The sequence below is a fragment of the Mobula birostris genome, chromosome 20 (assembly GCF_030028105.1).
Source record: "Mobula birostris isolate sMobBir1 chromosome 20, sMobBir1.hap1, whole genome shotgun sequence".
NCBI lineage: Eukaryota > Metazoa > Chordata > Chondrichthyes > Myliobatiformes > Myliobatidae > Mobula > Mobula birostris.
Window position 1 is genome coordinate 52,092,524 of NC_092389.1, and position 14,921 is coordinate 52,107,444.

Consider the following 14,921-nt stretch of genomic DNA (forward strand, 5'->3'; position numbering starts at 1 on the left):
TTTCTGTTTTTGCATTACTTATTTAAATTTGAGTATTTAATAGAGTGCAATTCAGTTTTATTTTTTTCTGTATTTATCATGTATTGCGTTGTACTGCTGCCACAAGTTTCACGGCACATGCCGGTGATAGTAAACCTGATTCTGATTCAGAGTATGCATACCGTATACAACTCTGAGATTTGCCTTCTTGCAGGCAGCCGCAAGGCAAAAGGACACAATAGAATTCACAAGAAAGCACACAGACAAAGACCGCCAATGCGCGAAAGAGGACAAATTGAGAAGGGTTGACTTCATTTCTTAGACCCTTCACGTACATGAGGAGTAAAAAATCTTCACGTTATTTCTCCGTCAGAATCTGCAATGTGCAATCACAGTAATCTATAATAAATAGAACAGTCAGTGTAATATGGAGTACACTCAAATCAGCGTGAGTTAATCAGTCTGATGGCCTGGTGGAAGAAGCTGTCCCGGAGCCTGTTGGTCCTGGCTTTTATGCTGCGGTACCGTTTCCCGGATGGTAGAAGCTGGAGCAGTTTGTGGTTGGGGTGACTCGGGTCCCCAATGATCCTTTTTACACACCTGTCTCTGTAAATGTCCTGAATAGTGGGAAGTTCACATCTACAGATGCGCTGGGCTGTCCACACCACTCTCTGCAGAGTCCTGTGACTGAGGGAGATACAGTTCCCGTACCAGGCAGTGATGCAGCCAGTCAGGATGCTCTCAGTCGTGCCCCTGTAGACAGTTCTTAGGATTTGGGGGCCCATACCAAACTTCCTCAACTGTCTGAGGTGAAGGAGGTGCTGTTATGCCTTTTTCACCACACAGCCAGTGTGTACAGACCACGTGAGATCCTCGGTGATGTTTATGCCGAGGAACTTAAAGCTGTTCACCCTCTCAACCCCAGATCCATTGACGTCGATAGGGGTTAGCCTGTCTCCATTCCTGCTGTCGTCCACAACCAGCTCCTTTGTTTTTGTGACGTTGAGGGAGAGGTTGTTTTCTTGACACCACTGTGTCAGGGTGATGGCTTCCTCCCTGTAGGCCACCTGGTTATTGTTTGAGATCAGGCCGATCAATGTAGCGTCGTCAGCAAATTTAATTAGCAGATTAGAGCCGTGGGTGGCGGTAACGGGAAGAAATGGAGGTGGGGTGAAGCACAGTCAGGCGTCATGAAAAGGGGTAATCGCGGGTGGTAATCTGCTTGGTTCAGCGCGTTCACTGGAGTCCGTCACGGAAAGAGACGCTCGCCTGGTCTGCGGTCATCCCGGGGTTGAACACATTGGTGGCTCCCAACTCTCAGTTCAAGGACAATTGTCGGGCTGGTCACATCCACTCTATGAATAAGAAAACATCTGTGAAACTACCCAGCAGCTCTTTAGTGTGGAAGCACAGTTTGACGTATAAAATTTTGGTTGGTGCCAGATGCCCAGTGCATCACCAGCATCAGCCGTCAAGGACACGTATACAGAAAGGTGCTGGAAAAGGGGCCAGTATCATCACCGTGAAGGGTCCCTCCCACCCTGCTCACGGACTGTCTGTCCCACTCCCATCGGGGAGGAGGCTACGTAGCACCCACACCAGGACCCACCAGACTCTAAAACAGTGACTTTCCCCGAGCAGTGAGCCTGATCAACACCTCCACCCACTAACCCACCCCTCCACACCCCCCAAACCACCACTACTTTATCATTTCCTGTCAGAGTCACCTTCTGTACAGACACTCCTGTGCCCAGCGTCACTTTATGGACAGACAATCGATCTGTGTGTGTAAGCTATCTTATGTGTTGTGTCTTTATCTCATGGTGTGTTTTTCTGTGCTGCACCAGATCCAGGGTAACCATTCCTCCTCTGTAACACACACACACACAAAATACTGGAGGGTCTCCTTTGCCCTCGTGTACTGGAAATGACATTTCACGATCTTGAATCCTGTGCGGTTTTGCCAGGGTGCTAATGTTGCAGTCGGGCCCCCGCCCCCCTCCCCAGAGCGTAAAGTTTAAAACGGCCTCTATCCTGTTGTCTCCTCAGGGTTTGAAGTGATGGAAGAAGGTTACTTGGCCAAGATTCTGGTGCCCGAGGGCACCAGGGATCTCCTCCTTGGGACGGCGCTTTGCATCATCGTGGAGAAGGAGTCGGACATCCCGGCGTTCGCTGACTACGTCGAGACCGGGGTGGCCGACATTAAACCGCAGCCTGCGCCTCCGGTAAGGATGGCCGTGGGTCAGCCCGGCCCGGCCCGCCGCGACCGAGCGGGCCCCCCTCCCCGAGCACCCGTCTGCGCCGGTTCCGTTGCCGGGCCTGCAGCTTGCCCGTGCCCCGGTGACCGATCGGCCTGCCCAACTCCCGCGCGAAGCTTCTGGGAGAGCCTCTGCCCCCACCCGTCGTCTGGGGCGGAATGTTCCGGGGGGTTCCACCCACCCTCAGGGTGAAGATCTCGCTCCTGAGATCCCGCTCAGTGTTTCGCCCGGTACCCCGAACCTGCGCCCTTAAGGGTTCCTTGGTGATGCTAATAGAAACATGGAAAGCTTCCAGCAGAATACAGGCCCTTCGGCCCACAAAGCTGTGCCGAACATGTCCTTACCTGAGAAATTACCCGGGGTTACCCATAGCCCCCTATTTTTCTGAGCTTGTCCAGGAGTCTCTTAAAAGACCCTATCGTTTCCCCCTCCACCACCATTGCCGGCAGCCCATTCCACGCACTCACCACTCTCTGAGTAAAAAACTTACCCCTGACATCTCCTCTGTACCTACTCCCCAGCACCGTAAACCTGTGTCCTCTTGTGGCAGCCATTTCAGCCCTGGGAAAAAGCCTCTGACTATCCACACGATCAATGCCTCTCATCATCTTGTACACCTCTATCAGGTCACCTCTCATTCTCCGTCGCTCCAAGGAGAAAAGGCTGAGTTCACTCAACCTATTCTCATAAGGCACGCTCCCCAATCCAGGCAACATCCTTGTAAGTCTCCTCTGCACCCTTTCTATGGTTTCCACGTCCTTCCTGTAGTGAGGTGACCAGAATTGAGCACAGTACTCCCAAGTGGGGTCTGACCAGGGTCCTATATAGCTGTGTACCCCATGGCGTTAATCTACTGTGTACCCCACGGTGTTAATTTTAATTTAATGCAATTTAGCAATACTGCCCAGTCCCAGGCCCTGCCTGCCCAACGAGCCCGCTCGGCCCAGTTACAACCCTGTGGCCAGTTAGGGTTTGGAATGTGGGAGGAAAGCAGAGCTCCCAGAGGAAACCCCTGCGGATTTATTCATCTATTGAGTTACAGTGCGAAATAGGCCCTTCCTTCGAGCCACGGTGTCCGGCAATCCGCCGATTTAACACCAGCCTGGTCACAGGACGATTTACAGGGACTGCTGACCCTCGACCGGGGCAGGTCTCTGGGCGGTGAGGGGGAAAGCGGAGGAGGAACGTGCAGACTCCATGCGGACAGCGGCAGGAGTTGGTCCCCAGTCGCCCGGCGCTGTAGCGCGTTACGCTGCCGTGCATGTCCGGGGGAAGTTGACCCAGCCTGACTGGTGTCTCTTGTTTGTAAAGACCCAGGCAAGGTCCCGACAGATCTCCTGCGCGTCGCCTTTCTGTGGAAATGGCGGGGGGCAGTCAGAACTGTATATCATACAGACCACAAGACACAGGGGCCGATTAGGCCATTTGGCCCATCGAACCTGCCCCCTCTCAACCCCATTCTCCTGCCTTTCCCCGTAACGTTCGGCACTCTGACTCACCAAGAACCATCAGCCTCCACTTTAAATGCACCCGGTGACTTGGCCGAGACAGCCGCCCGTGGCAACGAATTCCACAGAATCACCACCCTCTGGCGAAAGAAATTCCTCCTCGTCTCTGCTCTAAATAGACGCACTCCGCCCCCCCTCCTCCAATTCTGAGGCTGTGCCCTCTGGTCTTAGACTCTCCCAGTATGGCACCTCTCCACGTACACTCTGGCAAGGCCTTTCAACATTCGAGAGATTTCAACGAAATCCCTTCTCATTCGTCTAAACCAGCGGTCCCCAACCACCGGGCCGCAAAGCATGTGCTACCAGGCCGCGAGGAAACGATACGAGTCAGCTGCACCTTTCCTCATTCCCTGTCACGCACTGTTGAACTTGAACACAGGGTTGCCAACTGTCCCGTATTAGCCGGGACATCCCGTATATTGGGCTAAGTTGGTTTGTCCCATACGGGACCGCCCTTGTCCCGTATTTCCCCCGCTAAGGTAGAGCGTTCCTATGAAACCTTTCGTGCTGAAATGGCGTGAAGCGAAGAAGCAATTACCAATAATTTATATGGGAAACATTTTCGAGTGTTCCCAGACCCAAAAAAAAACCTAACAAATCATACCAAATAACACATAAAACCGAAAATAAATAACACTAACACATAGTAAAAGCAGGAATGATATGATAAATACACAGCCTATGTAAAGCAGAAATAATGTATGTACAGTATAGTCAGGAAGATGAAGGCAAAACCGGTTTGTGGAGGGAAAAAATCGGCAGGTACGCGCATGCGAACATTGCATGCGCAAACAAGTGCCCGCGCAAAGCTTCATGGTCGTGGTAGTCTTTCTCGGGGTAAAGTGGCCCTTATTTGTGAGTGAGAAAGTTGGCAACCCTAACTGTAAAGGATACGTTGAGGTGAGTTTAACCCTACTGGAACACCCACCCCGGTCGGCCGGCCTGCAAGAATATTGTCAGTATTAAACCGGTCCGCGGTGCAAAAAAGGTTGGGGACCCCTGGTCTAAACCCTAGCGAGGACAGACCCAGGGTCATCGGACCCTCCTCATGGGGCACTGTGCGAAAGTCTCAGGCACACAGATATATGCAGCGAGGGTGCCTCAGCCTTTCGCGCAACAGTGATGTACTTGCCAACGCGGAGCGGAGAGCGAGTCTGTAAATCTGGCGGGAGCAGAGGGCGTTGGGGACGGCGAGGGAGGAGGGCCCGCGGGTGGGGCGTGGGACGGGTGGCAGAGGAGGAGTGCCGGGGGCGGGGAGTTGGTGCCGGGTGACTCAGGTACAGCCACACCCAGCCCTAAGACACCAGGCAAGCTAATTTGATTCCAAACGATCGGCTTGTTGATCGTTACAGAATGTCTCTCTGGTGCTTCCCCTCTCCATTCCCCTTTTCCCAACCATGATTCCCCTCTCCCTTCCTCTTTTCCCAACCATGATTCCCCTCTCCCTTCCCCTTTTCCCAACCATGATTCCCCCTCTCCCTTCCCCTTTTCCCAACCATGATTCCCCTCTCCCTTCCTCTTTTCCCAACCATGATTCCCCTCTCCCTTCCCCTTTCCCAACCATGATTTCCCCTCTCCCTTCCCCTTTTCCCAACCATGATTCCCCCTCTCCCTTCCCCTTTTCCCAACCATGATTCCCCCTCTCCCTTCCCCTTTTCCCAACCATGATTCCCCCCTCCCTTCCCCTTTTCCCAACCATGATTCCCCCTCTCCCTTCCCCTTTTCCCAACCATGATTCCCCTCTCCCTTCCCCTTTTCCCAACCATGATTCCCCCTCTCCCTTCCCCTTTTCCCAACCATGATTCCCCTCTCCCTTCCTCTTTTCCCAACCATGATTCCCCTCTCCCTTCCCCTTTCCCAACCATGATTCCCCCTCTCCCTTCCCCTTTTCCCAACCATGATTCCCCCTCTCCCTTCCCCTTTTCCCAACCATGATTCCCCTCTCCCTTCCCCTTTTCCCAACCATGATTCTCCTCTCTCTTCCCCTTTTCTCAACCATGATTCTCCTCTCCCTTCCTCTTTTCCCAATCATGATTGCCCTCTCCCTTCCCCTTTTCCCAACCATGATTCCCCTCTCCCTTCCCCTTTTCCCACCCATTTCCCACTCTCAGTCCCCAACAGAGACCCTTTATCGTCACTCACATACGTCACGGAATCTGTTTTTCCTTTGTGACAGCAGTGCGGTGCAAGAGCCTTCAGCACCCTATCTATCTATATCTGCCTAAGACTTTTCCACCCTGCGTTAGCCCTTCCATTCCCAGAAACATTCACATGAGCCTCCTCTGAACCCTCTCCTATGCCAGTACATCCTTTCTTAGACAAGGGGCCCAGAACTGCTCACAATACTCCAAGTGTAGTCTGACCAGTTCCTTATAAAGCCTTAGTGACGGTATTCTCTTTGCTGCCCCATCTTATGACGGGATTTACTGCCTTCCCTCTATCTGTGCAAAGGAAATCAGTTTGTGGTTTGAACTTTCTTTATTGGCTTGGCCTTCCTCTCACAAATCTTCAGCAGCACTCCCGGTAAAAGTGTTAATGTCTGACTTCAGTGCCAGGCGTCGAGGCACTCGCCAAATGCTGCCTCGTTCTGCACGCCGTGGCCGCGTTACGAGGTACACCTGCTCGTTCGTGCGAATAATCCAGTCGCAGCCAACCGCGCGGCAGAGGCTCGATCTATAAAAGCATGCCGGCGTGGCCAAGAGGTTCAGCTGCTGTCCTGACCAAACAGCAGAATAGTGAAAAAAGATAGAACATAGAAATCCTCAGCACATTACAGGCCCTTCGGCCCACAGTGTTGTGCCTTACTCTAGAAGCTGCCCAGAATTTCCCTACGGAATAGCCCTCTATTTTTTTCTAAGCTCCGTGTACCTATCTGAGAGTCTCTTAAAAGACCCTGTTGTATCCACCTCCACCACCACTGCCGGCAGTGCATCCCCACACCCACCACACCGTGTGGAAAAATTTACCCCTGACATCCCCCGTACCTACTTCCAAACACCTTAAGACTGTACCCTCTTGTGCTAGCCATTCCAGCCCTGGAATAAAGCCTCTGACTATCCACATGATCAATGCCTCTCATCATCTTACACACCTCTATCAGGTCACCTCTCACCCTCCGGCGCTCCAAGGAGAAAAGGCCGAGTTCGCTCAGCCTGTTCTCGTAAGGCACGCCCCCCTCAATCCGGGCAAATTCTCAGTGACTTTGCCCGTGGAAATCGTTGGTGCCAGACAGGGTGGTTTGAGTATCTCAGAAACGGCTGATCTCCTGGGATTCTCACGCACGACAGTCTCTAGAGTTTACAGAAAATAATGCGGGGAGGGGAAAATAAACAACAAAAAGGCATCCAGTGAGTGGTGGTTCTGTGGGCAAAAAAAAAAACGGAATGGTCGCGAGAGAGGTGAGAGGAGAAAGGCCAGACTGGTTCAGACTCAGTGGTGGCAGGGTGTTCTGAGGGAAGGAGCTGTCAACCAGTCTGGCAGTCCTAATCCAGATGCTCCTGGACCTCCTTCCTGACGGTTGTGGGTCAGAGAGTTTGTGGGACGGGTGGCAGGGTTTCTCAACAATACTTTGGGCCCTTTGTCTGCAGTGCTGACGGTAAATGTTACAGATGGGGGTGTCGGGTGGGGCAGGGGAGACACCTGTGATCCCCTTGGTGGTCTTTGTTTGAGAAGTACAAACGCTGTGACGCTTTGTCATGCGTTGCAGGCCCCCCCCGTCACTCAGCAACCCGTGGCAACGCCGCCCATGTCCACTCCTCCGCCCGCCCCCAGAGATCCCAAAGGTCGCGTCTTTGCCAGCCCGCTGGCGAAGAAACTGGCATCCGAAAAGGGCATCGACCTCCAGCTGGTGAAAGGTACGTTGAACTTTGCGTTTGGTTTACAACCCTGAGCTTAGTGTTTGCAGGAGCATAAAGTTTAATTGACTCGACGCGAGCCTCCACGGGGGCGGTGGTGGGGGAGGGGTGGTGCTAGCATGGCCCAGTCTAATCACGCTCTTGCCTGATTAGTTTGTGAGTGGAGCCCGCGCAATTCTTTGAGGAAGCGTGATCGATGCTGACCAGAGCGCCTACGGATGCTCCTGAGTTTAAATTCCCAAAACTCTCTGTGTGTTTCACACCTGCAGAAGCTCTTGTGTTTCTATTTGTGTTCGTGTCTGCCCTCGTGCCCAGCCTTCCCTCGATGTGGGTGCATAACCACAACTGTACTTAGAGGCAAAAGAGTGAAGTGTTTTAGACTATATCAACATATGTTTAGCCGAGGAGTGGGGGGAGAAAGGAAGGATCAGCCATGATTGAATGGTGGAGCAGACTCTATGGGCCAAGTAGCCTAATTCTGCTCCTATGTCTTATGGTCTTGTATATTTCTTAAAACTTATAGTATATTTTATGTATTGCTCTGTACTGTTGCCACAAAATAACAAATTTCATGACTTGTATTAGTGATAATAAACATAGCAACATAGAAAATAGGTGCAGGAGTAGGCCATTCGGCCCTTCAAGCCTGCACCGCCATTCAGTATGATCATGGCTGATCATCCAACTCAGAACCCTGTACCTGCCTTCCCTCCATACCCCCTGATCCCTTTAGCCACAAGGGCCATATCTAACTCCCTCTTAAATATAGCCAATGAACTGGCCTCAACTATTTCCTGTGGCAGAGAATTCCACAGATTCACCACTCTCTGTGTGAAGAAGTTTTTCCTCATCTCCGTCCTAAAAGGCTTCCCCTTTATCCTTAATCTGTGACCCCTCGTTCTGGACTTCCCCAACATCGGGAACAATCTTCCTGCATCTAGCCTGTCCAATCCCTTTAGAATTTTATATGTTTCAATAAGATCCCCCCTCAATCTTCTAAATTCCAGAGAGTATAAACCTAGTCAATCCAGTCTTTCATCATATGAAAGTCCTGCCATCCCAGGAATCAATCTGGTGAACCTTCTTTGTACTCCCTCTCTGGCAAGGATGTCTTTCCTCAGATTTGGGGACCAAAACTGCACACAATACTCCAGGTGTGGTCTCACCAAGGCCTTGTACAACTGCAGTAGTACCTCCCTGCTCCTGTACTCGAATCCTCTTGCTATGAATGCCAGCATACCATTCGCCTTTTTCACCGCCTGCTGTACCTGCATGCCCACTTTCAATGACTGGTGTATAATGACACCCAGGTCTCGTTGCACCTCCCCCTTTTCCTAATTGGCCACCATTCAGATAATAATCTGTTTTCCTGTTCTTGCCACCAAAGTGGATAACCTTACACTTATCCACATTAAATTGCAACATGATTCTGATTCTTGGTTACATTTAGAAATGTATCAAAATATGTGATTGTTTTTCCTTGTAAAATATGGTTTTCCTTGTTTCAATAGGTACATTTAATGTCAGGGAAATGTATACAATATACATCCTGAAATTCTTTTTCTTCGCAAATGTCCACGGAAACAGAGGAGTGCCTCAGAGACAGTGTGACGCATTAACTTTAGGATGTAGCTAGAAAGAGCAGTTGAGATTTGCGTCTTTATGAAAGAGCAGTTGAATCTGTTGCAATGTATTTTCAAAGTACCGATCAATAAATGTGACCCCCCCCCCACCCCCGAAGTACAAAGGTGTTGGGGTGGAGATGCGTCCCTGCCAAAGGAGGTGTGAGGTGCTCCTTCCCTCCGCTGGCCTGCAGGTCACCCTCTGGCGAGGTGTGGCACCTGCTTAGCCCCACCTGATCAGGGTCATGTGAGGCCCTGGGAGCAGGTGGTGGATGGTCGTACCAGCAGCCGGTGCAGATCGCAAGTCCTGGTTATACAACCGCTGAATGTGAGACAATCTCGGAAGAGTATTGATAATGGCTGGGCGGGATGGGGTGGGGGGGGGGGGTCACCCGTTTTGTAAAGACACACACTGCCCAGAAGAATGTGACGGCAAACCACTTGTGTAGAAAAAAAATTGCCAAGATGGCCACTGTGATTACCCACGTCATAGGTTGGGGCACGTAGAACGGTGATAATTTTTGAAGTGCAGGGCGAGCTTTCGCTCAGGAGAGTCTAGACTGAGTCTCTTTCCTTTAATTAGGCACTGGACAAGACGGCCAGATCAGGAAGAAAGATGTTGATTCTTTCGTGCCTTCCAAGGCAGCACCGGTGAGTTCAAAGCCTTTCCCGCAGTTAATTGCCACCGTGCTCATTTCTAGCTCCGTAGCCGTGGCGATCAGTGTACTGAAAACACTGACCCCGCGGTTCTGGGGACCCTGCCTAGTGCGGTTCGTACTTTGGAAATCTCCTGTGTCTCGAAATCTGTGGGTGACCTGCACTCTGCCAGCTGTAGAGGAACGAGCCGGGGTGTTTTGGGGGGTGGGGTGGGGGCAGTGAGAGTCACCACGCTCTGACACCACTGTAGCACGGCCACAACTCACCCTCCCTAACCCATACGCCCTCGCAATGTGGGCGGAGATCGGGGTATTTTACTGAGACGCGGAACGGCATTGGCCCGATTTAATCCTAGCCTAGTCACGGGACGATTTACAACGGCTAGTTAACCTACCAACCGGCACGTCTTTGGACTGGGGGGAGGGGGGAAACGCAGGCGGGCGTGGGGAGAACGTACAGACGGCGGCGGGGGGGTGGGGAGAAATGTTCTCTACGGGGTCAGAGTGGGACGGACGGGGGACTGGCTGGCAGAACTAGGATCCAGTGGATCGTCCTTGAGCTGGGGTTTCGCGCGTCACCGTTGGGCTGGGAGGCGATGGCCAGATTCACTGAGTGTAAGATATCTCGGGTGGTTACCTTGATGGGACTAGAGTGACCGCAGGGGTATACAGACAGGTCAAGTGAAGGGGCAAGGCTACAGAAGGTAGAAGTGAGGCCATCTGCTCTGGTAGAAAAATACAAGGGCGGAGTATTTTTTAAAATAAAGATGAGAGATTGAAAAGTGCTGGTAAACACTTGTAGACAGACCTGTGAGTGTCTGCGTGCAGGGGCAGGAGTCGGGGAGCGAGAGCACGTCTTGGCCTTCATTGCAAAGGGGTTGGCGTCATGGTTTCCAGTGAGGTGACATCAGGGTCGTTGTGTACATGTCTGGCCAGGGGGACGGGGTGGGGGAGGTTTCCCATTTGTGGTCCACAGACCCCCCCCTCCGTTAACAGAAAGGGTCCAAGGCGTGGGAATGGTTGGGCGCGCAGTGAAGTTCGCCAAGTTGGTTTATTACTGTCGCATGCACCGAAATGCGGTGAGAAGCTTGCCTTGCGTACTGTTTATACGAACAGGCTGATACAGTAACAATTGCAGAATGAAGTGTAACAGCGACAGAGAGAGAGAGAGAGCAGGTAGGCAGTAAAGTGCAAGCTCATAACGGGGAGGACAGTGAGGCCAAGAACCCATTATATTGCAGAAGAGAGAGATCGTTTCAAGAGTCTGATCACAGTGGGACAGGAGCTGGCACAAGCTTCCAGGCCTTTCTACCTCCCGCCCGACGGGAGAGCGGGAGAAGGGAGAACCTCCGGGCTGGGTGGGAGGCTGGCTCTTGGCAAGGTGGGAGTTGAAATACTCTTAACCCGACGCTGCCTTGGGTTTTGACCCCCGTTGAAGCGTGACCGATTCTTGAGTGTGTTGATGGCGTAAGTTTGGAGCAAACTCTCCGAGTTCGGCTGAGGAGAAAGGTGAGCCTTTGGGGGCTCTTTGCCCAAGGTGGGGAGCCGTTCAGGCTGCCACTGTTTTGTATTCATAGTAGAGATCAGTAGATTAGTTGGGTTGTGGGTAAGTTAACTGAATACAGAGTTCGTAAAGGTTCACTGGTTTCCAGGATCAGGCAGGAGGGGCAAACAACCGGTCTTGTTCCACGGGGTCTTTTAAACGGTGGGCGCATTTGCAAAACGCGGGAGTTTCAGCTGCTGTTGTTACCGTGACTGCCTGAGACACTGAGATGCTTTCTTGTCGTCCGTAGGCTCCGGGTGTGGCTGCACCCAGTGTAGCGGCCGTTCCCACCGGAACGTTCACGGACATCCCCATCACCAACATACGGAAGGTAACGGGTGGGCGCGGTTTAACGAGGCAGACGTTTCCTTCCCTCCTTCCCTCTCCTGTCTGTAATCGCCTTGTCTGCCTTGTCTCCTCAGGTGATAGCCCAGCGTCTCATGCAGTCCAAACAGAGTATCCCCCATTATTACCTCTCCATAGACGTTAACATGGACATGATTCTGCAACTCAGGAAGCAGCTGAACGAGGTGAGGCAAAAGCTGGGCGCACGGCCTGTTCAGGACTGTTCAGTTGTGTCACTTCTAAATACCGAAATATAAGATCGCTTCTATCGATTGTCCATAAAGTGACTCTGGGCACAGGAGTCTCTGTACAGAAGGTGACTCTGACAGGAAATGATAAAGTAGTGGTGGTTTGGGGGTGTGGAGGGGTGGGTTACTGGGTGGAGGTGTTGATCAGACTCACTGCTTGGGGAAAGTCACTGTTTTTGAGTCTGGTGGGTCCTGGTATGGACGCTGCGTAGCCTCCTCCCCGATGGGAGTGGGACGGACAGTCCGTGAGCAGGGTGGGTGAGATCCTTCACGGTCCTGGTGTGGGTGCTACGTAGCCTCCTCCCCGATGGGAGTGGGACAGACAGTCCGTGAGCAGGGTGGGTGTGATCCCTCACGGTCCTGGTATGGACGCTGCGTAGCCTCCTCCCCGATGGGAGTGGGACAGACAGTCCATGAGCAGGGTGGGTGGGACCCTTCACGGTCCTGGTGTGGACGCTACATAGCCTCCTCCCCGATGGGAGTGGGACAGACAGTCCGTGAGCAGGGTGGGTGGGACCCTTCACGGTCCTGGTGTGGACGCTACGTAGCCTCCTCCCCGATGGGAGTGGGACGGACAGTCCGTGAGCAGGGTGGGTGGGATCCTTCACGGTCCTGGTGTGGATGCTACGTAGCCTCCTCCCCGATGGGAGTGGGACAGACAGTCCGTGAGCAGGGTGGGTGGGATCCTTCACGGTCCTGGTGTGGGTGCTACGTAGCCTCCTCCCCGATGGGAGTGGGACAGACAGTCCGTGAGCAGGGTGGGTGGGATCCTTCACGGTCCTGGTGTGGGTGCTACGTAGCCTCCTCCCCGATGGGAGTGGGACAGACAGTCCGTGAGCAGGGTGGGTGGGATCCTTCACGGTCCTGGTGTGGATGCTACGTAGCCTCCTCCCCGATGGGAGTGGGACAGACAGTCCATGAGCAGGGTGGGTGGGTGGGACCCTTCACGGTCCTGGTGTGGACGCTACGTAGCCTCCTCCCCGATGGGAGTGGGACAGACAGTCTGTGAGCAGGGTGGGTGTGATCCCTCACGGTCCTGGTGTGGACGCTACGTAGCCTCCTGCCCGATGGGAGTGGGACAGACAGTCCATGAGCAGGGTGGGTGGGTGGGATCCTTCACGGTCCTGGTGTGGACGCTGCGTAGCCTCCTCCCCGATGGGGGTGGGACAGACAGTCCGTGAGCAGGGTGGGTGGGTGGGACCCTTCACGGTCCTGGTGTGGACGCTACGTAGCCTCCTCCCCGATGGGAGTGGGACAGACAGTCCGTGAGCAGGGTGGGTGGGATCCTTCACGGTCCTGGTGTGGGTGCTACGTAGCCTCCTCCCCGATGGGAGTGGGACAGACAGTCCGTGAGCAGGGTGGGTGGGTGGGACCCTTCACGGTCCTGGTGTGGGTGCTACATAACCTCCTCCCCGATGGGAGTGGGACAGACAGTCCGTGAGCAGGGTGGGTGGGACCCTTCACGGTCCTGGTGTGGATGCCACGTAGCCTCCTCCCCGATGGGAGTGGGACAGACAGTCCGTGAGCAGGGTGGGTGGGATCCTTCACGGTCCTGGTGTGGGTGCTACGTAGCCTCCTCCCCGATGGGGGTGGGACAGACAGTCCGTGAGCAGGGTGGGTGGGATCCTTCACGGTCCTGGTGTGGATGCTACGTAGCCTCCTCCCCGATGGGAGTGGGACAGACAGTCCGTGAGCAGGGTGGGTGGGACCCTTCACGGTCCTGGTGTGGATGCTGCGTAGCCTCCTCCCCGATGGGAGTGGGACAGACAGTCCGTGAGCAGGGTGGGTGGGACCCTTCACGGTCCTGGTGTGGATGCTGCGTAGCCTCCTCCCCGATGGGAGTGGGACAGACAGTCCGTGAGCAGGGTGGGTGGGATCCTTCACGGTCCTGGTGTGGACGCTGCGTAGCCTCCTCCCCGATGGGAGTGGGACAGACAGTCCGTGAGCAGGGTGGGTGGGATCCTTCACGGTCCTGGTGTGGATGCTACGTAGCCTCCTCCCCGATGGGAGTGGGACAGACAGTCCGTGAGCAGGGTGGGTGGGATCCTTCACGGTCCTGGTGTGGGTGCTATGTAGCCTCCTCCCCGATGGGAGCGGGACAGACAGTCGGTGAGCAGGGTGGGTGGGATCCTTCACGGTCCTGGTGTGTATTCTACGTAGCCTCCTCCCCGATGGGAGTGGGACAGACAGTCCGTGAGCAGGGTGGGTGGGATCCTTCACGGTGTTACTCCCTGGCACCTTCCTGTAGATATGTCCTTGATGGCAGGAAGGCTGGTGCTGGTGATGCGTTGGGCGGTTTCAACTGCCCAGGAAGTTTTCACAATAATTAAGCAGTATTTCCCCCTTACTGCTGCCGGTCCCTGTGGTGTAGTCGTACACGAGGGAAAAGAACAGAGGGAGGGAGAGAGAGAGAGAGAGCTGTTAACCACATCGCTGTCTGAAACCATCCTTAGGGCCATGGCCGTATTGAGGAGTTAAGCACTTGGGTGCTGGCGTATTTCCGGTACACTTTCCACTGGTGTCCTGTGCATTGTCCCGCCCGTCCGCGACCCCCCGTCCCGCCTATCCGCGCCCTGAACCACCACTACTTTACCGTTTCCTGTCGGAGTCACCCAGGAAGGGCCAGAGCCGTCTCTATTTCCTGAGGAGACTGAGGTCCTTTCACATCTGCCAGACGATGCTGAGGATGTTCTACGAGTCTGTGGTGACCAGTGCGATCATGTTTGCTGTTGTGTACTGGGGCAGCAGGCTGAGGGTAGCAGACACCAACAGAATCAACAAACTCATTCGTAAGGCCAGTGATGTTGTGGGGATGGAACTGGACTCTCTGACGGTGGTGTCTGAAAAGAGGATGCTGTCCAAGTTGCATGCCATCTTGGACAATGTCTTCCATCCACTACATAATGTA

General features: G+C 53.7%; 1 protein-coding gene across 1 annotated transcript in view; it reads left to right on the forward strand.

The window, feature by feature from the left end:
• Window positions 1-14,921, forward strand: part of dlat (dihydrolipoamide S-acetyltransferase (E2 component of pyruvate dehydrogenase complex)) — a 44,132-nt gene that overhangs the window by 17,486 nt on the left and 11,725 nt on the right. Inside the window, exons 5-9 of the mRNA XM_072238558.1 lie at window positions 2,029-2,204; window positions 7,452-7,599; window positions 9,805-9,872; window positions 11,671-11,751; window positions 11,843-11,950. Coding sequence (XP_072094659.1) covers window positions 2,029-2,204; window positions 7,452-7,599; window positions 9,805-9,872; window positions 11,671-11,751; window positions 11,843-11,950 — 581 coding nt within the window. The remainder of the gene's footprint in view (window positions 1-2,028; window positions 2,205-7,451; window positions 7,600-9,804; window positions 9,873-11,670; window positions 11,752-11,842; window positions 11,951-14,921) is intronic.